At 37.0% G+C, this 12,393-nt stretch overlaps 1 protein-coding gene across 4 annotated transcripts in view; it reads right to left on the reverse strand.

Moving 5' to 3' along the window:
- LOC107699959 (plakophilin-4-like) overlaps positions 1–12,393 on the reverse strand; it is a 102,919-nt gene that overhangs the window by 24,990 nt on the left and 65,536 nt on the right. For all 4 annotated transcript variants that reach the window (XM_016501424.1, XM_016501422.1, XM_016501421.1 and 1 more), the window contains 5 exons: positions 11,718–11,932; positions 6,128–6,578; positions 2,745–2,936; positions 1,322–1,520; positions 1,020–1,152 (listed from right to left, as the gene is read on the reverse strand). In XM_016501424.1, the coding sequence (XP_016356910.1) occupies positions 1,020–1,152; positions 1,322–1,520; positions 2,745–2,936; positions 6,128–6,578; positions 11,718–11,932 (1,190 nt within the window). The remainder of the gene's footprint in view (positions 1–1,019; positions 1,153–1,321; positions 1,521–2,744; positions 2,937–6,127; positions 6,579–11,717; positions 11,933–12,393) is intronic.

A 12,393-nucleotide genomic window follows, 5' to 3' on the forward strand; every position in this document is an offset into this window, starting at 1 on the left:
TGACTGCTGTGTCATCAGTTTTGGTACTTAATGTTTACACATAGATAAATGTGTGCTATTTGAGTTCCCTTTGTGATGCTTGAGTTAATTACATTGTGTACTTGTGTTTTCTGAATGAGAACACAGTCAAACCTGTGCAAAATGAGGGCATTTTTGTGTAGAGCTTGCAGAAAAGTTTAAGCAAATTGGAATGTGTGTGAAAACAGGTGAAATGTGTCTCTGTTTTGAGAACTGAATGAATTGTTTGGAAAATTGGGCCAAATTAATCAGTTATAGTGTGTTAGCAATAGAGAATAACTATTTATTTATTTATGTATTAATAAATTTTTCCCCTTTTTAACATGTTTTTCCACATATTCACTTAAGTTTGATTTCCTTTGTTTGTGTGTGTGTGTGTTTAATTGGAAAATGTTTATTATATACAATTAACCTTTTTTTGGTAACACTTTAGAATAGGGAACACATATTCACTATTAACTAAGAGATTTCCCTGAACAAACTCCTAATTTGCTGCTTATTAATAGTTAGTAAGGTAGTTGTTAAGTTTAGGTACGGGGTGGATTAAAGGATCTAAAATACAAGCAGAATAAGGCATTAATATGTGCTTTATAAGTACTAATAAACAGCCAATATGCCAGTTATATGCATGCTAATAAGCTACTAATTAATAACGAGAATTGGTCCTTAAAATAAAGCGTTACCCTTTTTTTTTTAACTACATGCCACTGTAGTGTCTAATAAATGATCTGTAGTGCGTATACTATTGACTAATGTGTGTATGATTTGAAAGCTTTGTTTGATTTTGCCCGAAGAGTCAGGGGTTCTGTGAATTTAGTTTAGGTTTGGATTTGTGTTTAAGGTTTTGAGAAAATGAGTAATCGTTTCGAGAAATGCGTTTTAGCAATTCAGAAAAAACTGTAATAGTCACTAACCATTTAACCATTTCTTAATTTATTTAAAATGGGCAGAATCTTCCCTCCATATACCTCACGTCTCATAGAAAATGGAACATTGTTTACCTCGGTCTTGACGTGGTTGTCTCTGTAGCACAGGTGTTGCAGGTATGCCGCTGCATTAGCCTGCACAGATGGAAACTGATGCTGTAGCATGCGGATGACCTCCGGCAGGTCAGGGTCACGCCATGCAAACTCCCTACAAAAACACACATTAACACAATGACAACATTCACATGAAGCCAGCTTATTGATTATAACACAAACACACACACAGCAGTAACGGGGTGTTAATGTGAAAGCAGCAAGTGTTGATCCAGAACTATGTAAAACTAGTTCTACTAATTAACATCAGTACTGTCATCTACCTTGGGTCCTTCTGCATGCTGTCTACCGAAGGGGAGCGTGTGGCATCATCATCCATGGGCTGGTGTGTGTAGCTGGGATCAGGGGACCAGTAAGGGGTAGATTGGTATGCTTCTGTGTATATGGAGTTTAAAGCATAGTTATTTCTTTGGTACATCATGTTACTGCGCTGACTGGAGCTCCGCTGCAGGTTACTCATACCTGAAACACAGCAACCACAGCACACCTTAATTAGAAGCTTTAGTAACACTTTATTTTAAGGTGTCCTTGTTACACATGTTACATGTACTTACTATTATAATAACAATTAATTATGCATAATTACATGCAAGTAACCCTAATCCTAACCCTAAGTAATCCTAACCCAATAGTTAAATACATGTAGTTAATTAATATTACTCAGTACTTAAATGTATAACTACATTGTAACAAGGACACCTTAAAATAAAGTGTAACCGGAGCTTTAATTTTTGTTTTAAACCTTGGATTCTTTGGCTTAAAGAGACGTTCCAGGTTGAATCAAAATCAAGCTCTATAAATCAGTCTCTATCAAACAGTGTCTGTTGCAGTCTTTACAAAATAAATGTTAATTTTGTAGCCCAATAATCCTTGACCAATTGCTTTTGAAGAACCTATTCTTCAAATTATCTTCATAAACTATGCAACATTTGAAAGCTGCAAACCTTAAGGTTCGACCCTTAAGCCTGAGAAATCATTATGTTTCTTGTCTCATCGCAATCGAATAGTCTCCAGCCAAGGTTTTTTTTCCAAAAGTTATTAGCATAAACATGAGTGTAACTTGGAGCTGTTGGTGGCGCTAAAGGGTTTGATTTTTATATCTTTTTTTTTGCTCTGGGTTTGCTTTTTTTCACAACTTGCATAATTTTGTAAGGCTAACTATCGAGATTCTAAGTAAGTGGAGACAGGGAAGTCTTGCCTGGTCCAATCATTAGTGGACATGTATGTGTTGAAGTATCACAGCAAAAAAGTGGGCTATGAGACATCTATGTATTTATGTCTATGGTTTGAGAAACCTATTTCAGGTTTTGAGGTCTATACTAATGAGCTACTCAGCTAAATCAGGGCTGTTTGATTAAAGTGAGATACAAAGTGTGCCGTGTTTGGAAGTGCGGGTTGAGAACTAATGCTTTCACGAAATGTGCTATTTTGGGAGTACCAGTAGATACTTTTATAATTAGAATACTTTCTGTAAAATAAACTACAATTTTAAGCAAATTTAAGTGATGAAGTGGACTACAGTATGGACTATTTGCAACATTTTAAATAAACATTATATATATAATAATATATAAAATTACTTACATTAGATGTTATACACAATTGTTTCTTAAATAATTTCTTTTAATACAATTTAAATGAAAAAAAAAAAAAAAAAAGATTTCACAAGTTTCAGTAGGTGCGTACCAAAGGATGATCTGTAGAGCGCACTCTGTGGGCTGTGCTTCAGGTCTGAAGCTGTTTGGCTGAGGCTGTGGTAAAGGGGTCCCTGCAAGGTCCGGCCCTCATAAATAGGCCCAATATGGCGGTCAGGGGAAGTGGCTGACCTCAGATCAGCACCTATCTGACTGTGTTGACTAGTGTAAGATGTTCGCACACCTGATGATGACAAAACAATACAAACGAATAGTTACAGAGAGACCATCACTCACTTATTAAAGTCTGGTTCCTGTAAAGGATACAAAGGAAAGAAAATTCTGTCATCATTTCAAAACATATTTTGAAGAACGTTTTGGTTGCCATTGACTTAGGGGGAAAAAGGGGGAGAAAAAAAACATTTCTCAAATATATTTTATATCATAAGACATTTTGGAATGACATGAGGATGAATAAATGATGACAACATTTTTATTTTTGATCCCCATCCCTTTAACCCAGGGCGTTTTTCTCCACTGTATTTCATCAAATTGACATAAGAAAAAATGAAAAAGTCCTGGTTTTACATGGCCGTCTGGTGGACTACATTTCTTTTTCTAAGCAAAACAAAAACTCAGCTGTTATAACTAAAATGCTATAGCAACATACACAACTTTCACGTCCATCTTATCAACAGATAAACTTTACTCTCTTATTGTGGATATTTCAGCAAAGGTAACATTGTAATTTTGTCTGCTGTTGTAATGGAGTAACAACAGAGCACTCGACACCGCCAGTGCAGGCAGAGTGTCTTGATGGACACACATGACTAATCTAAAATCTAAAAACGATCATTTTAAAACTGTATTTTTTGTTTGATTGTGATCTACACACAAGGCACCACATTATATTGGTAACACAACACTTACGGTAGCACAAACTAAGGAATTTCACCTTGACAATAGGGCTGGGCGATGTGTCAAAAATATCTTATTGATAATCGCCTTTAAAAATATCGTAATATCCGATAATATCGTCTACCTAAGCCCCACCTCCACCACGCCCCGCCCCCGCCGAGACAACATTGCCGACATGCACCATAAACACACACCATGTTGAGTGCGGTCTTAATTATTGCCACAAAGTTTGGTTTTACTTTTCTTAGTTTGTGCTTAAACTAACAGAAAACATTAGCTTTGGTGTTGCTAATATTTTCCACTCTGTTCTTATCAAATTTGTGTTTGAAATGAATTTCGTTTTGTGAGAACTGTTGAGGAAAAATAATAGAACCCGATTTTAAGTTCATCATGGTGAAGTTAGACATTCTGGCGGTGATTGTAAGAATGATAAATGCATGTTGATGTCATATAATAATGTCTTGAATAAAATATGCCTATTTTCCGATGTTTCTCTTTCTTTTTGGCATTATTGCCTGTGTAGACACATTTCATGATGGTAAGTTTAATTTCCTTAATTATAACAATTGCAGCTTTGTTTTTAAACTTGTAGTCAAGCTATAACGTAGGCTGTTTGATATTTATCATACATGACTAAAATCATGCAGGGATTAAAAACAAATTCTGAGCAAAAACGTTACGTTTTTTTTTCTTCTTTCTGGTAGCCTAGTTCGGAGGTCTCTTTCGGCCCATTTTTAACGAAATGAAAATAACTACTTTATTTATTTAGAAACAGGGTAATTTAAATGTAATTTTTGTATTGTAATTTTTATCATTTTTATTTTATTTATCAAAATACAACGGCCACAATATAATATTCAGTGTTGGGCTGCCGAAACTCCGAACGCGTGCATGTTGAGGGGCGAGCTGAGATATAGGCCTATAATGTCTTCATCCGTTTGCGCAAATTAATTAAGAATTTATATTGCTATATCTCAGCTTAATTAAACATAATTATACTGTATACACCGTTTAAAAAATCAGTAAAAATATTGCACTGAAATGTGCGCTGAAGAAATTTGCGTATTTTAATTATACCTGTCATGTTTGCGGTTTTTCATCATTATACAGTCTGTTTAAATAAATATTCAGAAACACATGCAGTGCTACATTTTTTTTGTCTTTTTTCTGTTTAACTTTTGTTAAACTGCAGATCAAAAAAAGAATAGGCCTATATCCTAAATAAGAATAAAATATATTGGAACGCATCTCCAAAATAATATACATATTACACAGATGCACGTTACAGTAGTTAGCGCCGAACAACAGGCAAATAAAATATAAACTGAGGTTACAAAAGTGATTCAGTCACTTTCTTTTCTTTTGTTCTTTGATTAACATTGACTGGCGGCAGCGGCTGCTGTCAATGCACGGATCCAATACACCCTTGTTTTCTTTCTCAGCTCTTTGCGTTCACTTAAGACATAACCGATTGTATTTATGGGATATTCTGATATAATTCTGTGTGTATTTGTCCATTCGAATGTGTAAGAATGCGAGAAAGAGTCCAGTGTTTGTGTATATAAGAGGCGGCTTTTGTGCGTGTGCTTTATGTGTGTGTGTGTGTGTGTGTGTGTGTGCGCAGCACAGAAAACAGCGCGCGAGTGCAGAAGTGAGTTCTATTTCTCTTCTTGCAGTTGAATCTTTTGAAATCACAATAAATGTGCATACAGAAATCGAGAAGCAGAATCGAAATGTAATTTTATAACAAGTCTTTTGATTCCTGACCTTACGTATCTCATCTGATTATCGAAATTTAATAGCTTTTCGATTCCAAACCCTCATAATAAATTATTTAATTCTTGCATGCAAAAAGACCTGTATGGTGACTATGGGGCTATGTAAAATATTTTTTGCAACTTACTAGGTTTATCATTTGTCATTTTATCATTTTTCCCCAATAATGTCGATAATCGTCTGTTACCTGACTGTTGACATCGACATCGCGATACTTACGAGACATCGTCGATATATGATAATATCGTCATATCGCCCAGCCCTACTTGACAATATAAAAAACAATCAAGAAATGTGTATTTTTGGAACAAACTTAATATGTAAACTGGAGGGAGGACTCTCATTCTTGCAGATGAAGATGAAGCACTCGGGTCTCAAACATAAAGTATGCAAAAGATGTACTAAGAACATCCTGCCAAGAAGTTTTACCAGCCCCAATCCAATCAGCATAATCATATCACTGTGATACGTCATGAAGATAAAGTCCACGCCTCAGAAATGTATGATCACTAACAATAGCCACAACTTCAAAGACCTGAGCAGGAGCAAAATAGGCATATATGTAATCAGGGACTCTTAAAATTGTGTTCCTAAAATGTTAGCCACATGGCCAGGAAAGATAGGTACTTGTTTTTTCCTAGGAAATGTATGATCATTCACACTCGAGGATCATTCACACTCGAGGGTTGAATATAGGAGTAATAAAGGAATAGGAGAACAAAGCACTTCCTGTTTTCTTACCTGTTAAGCTGTCTGGTCGTGGGTCTATCTGCTCGTAGACCTCATAGCTGTGTGTAATGTATGGATTAGATACGTCATGCAGAAACGTTCTCGACATCATCGACCCATAATGCTGTGGTACTGCGGTCATCCCTGGCCTGACTGGTGACCCCGATCCGGCCTGCTTGTCTTCTCTCACAGAGCCTACACCTCCAGAATAGGGTGACGTGGTGCGGCTGGCACCGCTCGAGCGGGAGGAGCCCATTCTACGCAGGGCGGCAGGAGAGCTCTTCTGTGGGACTCCAGAGAGGGAGGTGCTTGTGAAAGGCAACCCATAGGAGCTTCCAATGGTCCGAAGGGACCCTCGAGACGGAGAGATGTTGCTTCCGTACAGCGACTGAGCACGAGCGGGCACTGAACCAACTCGTCGCATAGCACGACCTGGTTTAGCCCCATCCATCATTCCCGACACCTACAAGAGGACGCAAACATCCTTTACTGCATCTCAACATAGACAGTTATGATTAAGCTGCCATGATGTTCAAATAAAAGAAAAGATCTGCTGATATAACATTAATCTTCTCAGAAAAGTAAAAAGTGCATATAACTTATCAATTACTCTAAAAAACTGTTTATACTTGATCTGACTCAACAGATTTACTTTCCTGTCCTGTTACTGGTCTAATGTAAATTAGTTTAGCTGACTGGAATTAAAACCAAGTTTTGCTGGTGTAATTGAAACTTTTTTTTTTTTTCCCAAATCAAATGCCAATTTTGCATTTTTGTTCAAGCCATGTGAGCACTGATGTCATCAAAGTTCCCTTTCATAGGTTCACTTCTACACTGTGTCGCTGACGCTATGGGAAACACCCCCGGTGTGGTGACTGGCTGAAGCCCTGATACCATTACAGCAATTCATTGGCCAATGGTGCTTTGTCACATATGTCTCAGTGTGCTCGTGCTATCTCTCGGAACCGATTTTTCTGTTTGCCCATCGGAAAGTGTTTCTCGTGTTCTCAGCTGTCTATTTTAGATCAGTTACTACTTCTCTGAAGCGGACACAATAGGTTTCTGAAAATGTGTTGAGCCATGTAGCAGACTCATCATGAGAGGAGGTACTCATGACAGGTGCGTGCGATGCCTGGACATTCACGCTCAAGCAATGCTTAATGGCCTTATCACCATTGCGTCTGAAAGTGTTGCACTCCAGGCTCACTTTCTTTCTGAGGAAAGAAAAGTTTCTATACCTATGGGAGATTTTTGATTATTGGGAGATGATTTTGATAATCGATTAATTAACAATTATTACAATGATTAATCAATAGGCTTTAATCAATTATTTTGCAGCTTTTGCAGTGTGTTAAAATATATACATATTCATAAATCTGCTTTATAGCAGAAAATCAAGTTGTAATTAAGCTGTAAGTAAAGCGAAACTGTCAGTTTTTCATGTTTAATACAGTAATGCTGCTTGCTTTAAAGCAGTCTTTTGCATAAAGTTTGTGTGACGAGTGGGGCGGGGCAGAGAGCTGTGGAAACGGAGCGAGGCCGGTGGAGTAAATGATGATGAGCAACACCTGCGCCACTAACCGGTCTCGAGTAGGCTTGGGTATCGATTGGGTTTTTTACGATACCGGTGCCAAATCGATACTTTTAAAACTTTTAAAAAAAGAGCCAAAAAAAAAAAAAAAAAAAACCATGGATAACATTAAAAATATTTAAAATAAATATATATAGCATTCACATGCTCCTCGGATGCTCTCATTTCCACAGTTGTGCTTCCCTTACTCTAAGGCTAATAAATGTATTTCACGATCTGGGTCATTATTTAATACAAAACAATATTTAATACACCACTAATAACCACACATAATGTTTCTAAATGTTTCAAAATGAGTGAATTGACTGAATGCTGTCTGTCACTGCCTTTAATCAGTTCTGTGAATGACTGTATGGTATGCCACATGCACTGTAATATGTTTTATAATAAATATTAAAATTTCAAATGAAAATACCAACATGATCGTTTTATAAAGTAGCCTATGCGTTCATATAAGGGCTAGATTTTCGCTGGAGGAAACAGCTGTGGTGTGACGAGGGGTGAACGCAGCGAAAACTTTACAGTAGATGGGAAACTGATTGCTCCCTCGTGACCTTTTGTAAACTGTATTTATGACAAAGAACTGCACAGATACAGATATTAGAACAATGTATCGATAAACACAGACCTTGTGTCCTCTGTTTCTGTTTGAGTCTGCTCACGCTGCGTCGGCGCGTTCTGCAAAGCGGAGCACGCTGAAAGACAGGAGGAGACGAAGTCTGCCACCGTTTTCATATTAAATTTAAAGGGGGACTGACTCTGAGGCGATCACGAATTTGTGTACAGTTTATGGAGCTAATCGCTATAGCCCCGCTAAAAATGGCCTAGCGACACCCATGCTTCTTACGTCCATTTTGGAGAACCAGGACAAATATTTCAATCAATCGCTCAGGCATTAAGTGGCACCGAAATAAGGCACCGAAATCTGCGTTCTGATTCGGTTCTAGTACATACCGGTTACATAGCTACATATTGGCACCGGGTTTCAGTACCCAACCCTAGTCTCGAGTCACACGGAGGAGCTCCGGAAGGATAAAAGGAGGAGTGACGACAGTGAAGGACGAGAGAGGACCAGGCCTGGACTATTTATGTTGTTGTTGTTTTGTTATGTTTTATGCGGCAGTCGTCTGTGAGGGGCTGCCGCTTTGACTTTTGTTTTCTGTTTGTTTATTTGATTATTAAAGTTTTTATGTTTAAATGTTTGCCGGTTCCCACCTCCTTCTTCCCGATCTACGAACTTTGTTACAGTGTGTTATATAAATAAACATGACATGACTTGCCGATTACAGAGCTTGTGCAAACATCCACATCGCTCTGATCAGATGCTTTCTTAACTGCTGTTTTCCCACGCTGTCATTTTTAATGTGTGTTTATTTTGCTACTGAGACGAAAGCGCACAGCACATATCTACACATTCATCTAAACGCCGCTCTCAGCAGCATCTGCATGTTCACTAACAGTAAACCGCTGCTTGCATATATCCAGCTGCTTTTTACTCCTACTGAAAATAACTTCGCCATGAGTATAATGCGGCCTGTCCACATGACAGCATTTTTTGTTTGTAGTTTTGTAAAGCATTCCCACACTCTACTGCTTCATCTTTGTACATCTCATAAGCGTGTCTTCTTCTATTGGACTGTAGCCAGGAAGGCAGAATTAGTCACATAGCAAGTGCCAAAACCTTTACAAGTTTTGTACTATTCCGATGAAGTAAAAAGCAAAATGTCTTTTTTTTCTGTCAAAATTGACCAAAGATCACCAGAGGGTTAGGTAATAAAGTGGAAAAAGTGCAAAACGCTTAATTTTGACAGACTGGATTTTAAAAAAGCTGATTTTAGACTAATAATTAAATTCTAAAGCTTATTGTATGTTTTTTGTATGTAGTACAATGACCACTTATATGTCAAAAGATCAAGGAAATTTATGACCCCTTTAATATATATATATTTTTACTTTAATCAAACATGACCAGGCCATATCTAAGTCCATTAAAACAAAAAGCAAAACCAAAAAGAAATCCTTTTTTTTTTTGTATGTAATTATTTTCAAATGTCAAATCAAGCACATTTGTCCCCAAAATTCTCATCACGGTAAAGTAGGGCTGGGTGATATATAAAAAAAAATTATATCTCGATATTGTAAATTTTTACGATATTCGATATATATCTCGATATGTTTGCATTTGCTTTTAAATAATAAAAAAAAACATGAATTTCTTTTGCCCCCATTAAAAAAAACAACAAAAACAATTTAGATAGAAGTTATTGTTACAAAGTAAATACAAAATGTTTAGTGCAAATTTAAGCAATTAAAAAATATCTAGACCAAGTGATCACTTACTGCTTTTTATTAAATGAACACATGTATATGTAATTGAAGTAGCGCAAAACAAATACAGAAAGTGCATTGTCAACTTTTTTGGTGCATGCAATACACAATTTACACTATGCAACTGGGGGAAATAATTAAACTGGGACAAGTATTTTTTACAAGTTTTTAGCTAAGAACACAAGTCTGTCAACTGTCTCCTGGTTTAAGAGAAGCATGAAACTATGTTCCCACTGGCACTGGAAAGCTAGTTGCTGGAACACATAGGTATTTCTTTATATATATATATATATATATATATATATATAAATGAATACCAAAGACTTGTTCACTCTCTCTGTCTATATAATGAAAACTGGTAAAACAAATGAAAATTATTATAACAGTGAAATTCCTAATAGTAATTTCAAATTGCCATAGCCTATGTTTCTCTATTCAAACAACAGCGGTTGAGTAAGTGCATTTATTCAGCGATCACAATCGCAAACAATACAGTCGAGATCTCATGACAGAACACAAACTGGTTGAGTGACACTTTCATTTAGATCGCTAAACTCCAGCTTGTTTGTTGGTGTTTTCAGATCATCGGCGGAAGCGCTTCCGCAATGAGGAGCGAGCGCGTGCGCATGGTTGCCAGATTGCTTAAAATAAGCAAAACACCGGGCAGAAAATATATCAATGTAACAGATGACAGAACACAGACTGGTTGAGTGACACTTTCATTTAGATAAATGCTAAACTCCAGCTTGTTTGTTGGTGTTTTCAGATCATCGGCGGAAGCGCTTCCGCAATGAGGAGCGAGCGCGTGCGCATGGTTGCCAGATTGCTTAAAATAAGCAAAACACCGGGCAGAAAATATATCAATGTAACAGCGAAGCTCTGTTTCGGGGATTAGAACTCTTGATATCTGGCAACAATAATCTGGCACTCATGAGAGCTCGTGTAGTAGAGGCGTGTAGAGCAGTCCACAATACTATTTTGTCTCTTTTTTGACGAAAATAAAAAGAGGTTTTTGGTAAAGTTATCTTTTTTAATACATTTTAGTCTCGTCTTATTTCGTCAAAGCTCTGATTCGGGGATTTGAACTCTTGATATCTGGCAACCGCACTCACGAAAGCTCGTGTAGTAGAGGCGTGTAGAACAGTACGCAATAACATGTTGTTTCCTTTTTTGGACGTTCGGCGCGTTCTTTTGGGAAAGTATGCTTGAATTTGAAATATTCGATATTCACAATATTTTCAAATTTTACATCGTCGTCAAACTTATTTATATTTTCAAATTAAAATTATTTTTTGCGATATTATCGCTAATATTCAATATATCGCCCAGCCCTACGGTAAAGCAAAACAATTAATGTAATATTTGAAGTATTTATACATCATGGTAATGTCTGGTTTTTATAATACAATATTACAGTAATGAAAAATCGAATCCAGTATTACAACTGAGAATAATACGAATCATACACACACAAAAAACTAAGACACATCATGGTAGTGAGAAGTTAGGATGTAGGGGTAGATGTGCATAACTGTCATGAAAAATTAAAAATAATAATAATAATAAATGCTTCAGGAGACATGCATCATTTTCTTATTGTACTTTTTATTTTGGAGTGAAACATGACCCACACATGTTTTTCAAGAGATTTAGCTATTATGAAGTGAGGGATGCGAGATCTACCTGAAGCTCAGGTGTTCGGTGGTGTCCTGCAGCCTGGCCCTCTGCCCTGGAGCCCCTCTGCAGCGTGGAGCTTCCTCCTGAAGCAGGTAATGTGTTTTGCAGTCTCTGCTGACACTCGCCCTGTGGCTGACCACTGTAGTAGCTGACAGCATCCTGATACCCACTATCAGAGTAAGAGTTCATCTGGGTAGAACTGTGAGAGTTTCCCACAGACCCTGAGATGACAGTAAAGTGCAGGTTAGACACCTCATGATAAAATTCAGAAATATGTCTTTTAGGGTGCCTTTACACTAGAGGTTTTGTGTGGACCGACACCAGCTTGATTTCCAAGCTTTATTCTGTAAAATTTTGCTTGAACAGGTGGTTTGGGGTTTAGTTCATGTGAACAGTTTCGCAGCAAATTGTTAAAGCAAATCTGTCCTAACTTGTGCAGGTAAACTGGTATTGATGACATTTAATTTGCATGTGTCTGCTATATAATGACATTTAATTTGCATGTGTCTGCTATATAATGACATTTAATTTGCATGTGTCTGCTATATAATGACATTCACACAGCTACTCATAAAGCTACTTGACCTGCCTTTAGAAAGCAGCTCGTATTTTGGCTTCTCATTCAATTAATCAGTGTGGTGAATTTAACTTTTTTTTTTTTTTTTTTTTAAATATAAAAACA

Source organism: Sinocyclocheilus anshuiensis, unplaced genomic scaffold (assembly GCF_001515605.1).
Source record: "Sinocyclocheilus anshuiensis isolate Anshui unplaced genomic scaffold, SAMN03320099.WGS_v1.1 scaffold1284, whole genome shotgun sequence".
Classification (NCBI taxonomy): domain Eukaryota; kingdom Metazoa; phylum Chordata; class Actinopteri; order Cypriniformes; family Cyprinidae; genus Sinocyclocheilus; species Sinocyclocheilus anshuiensis.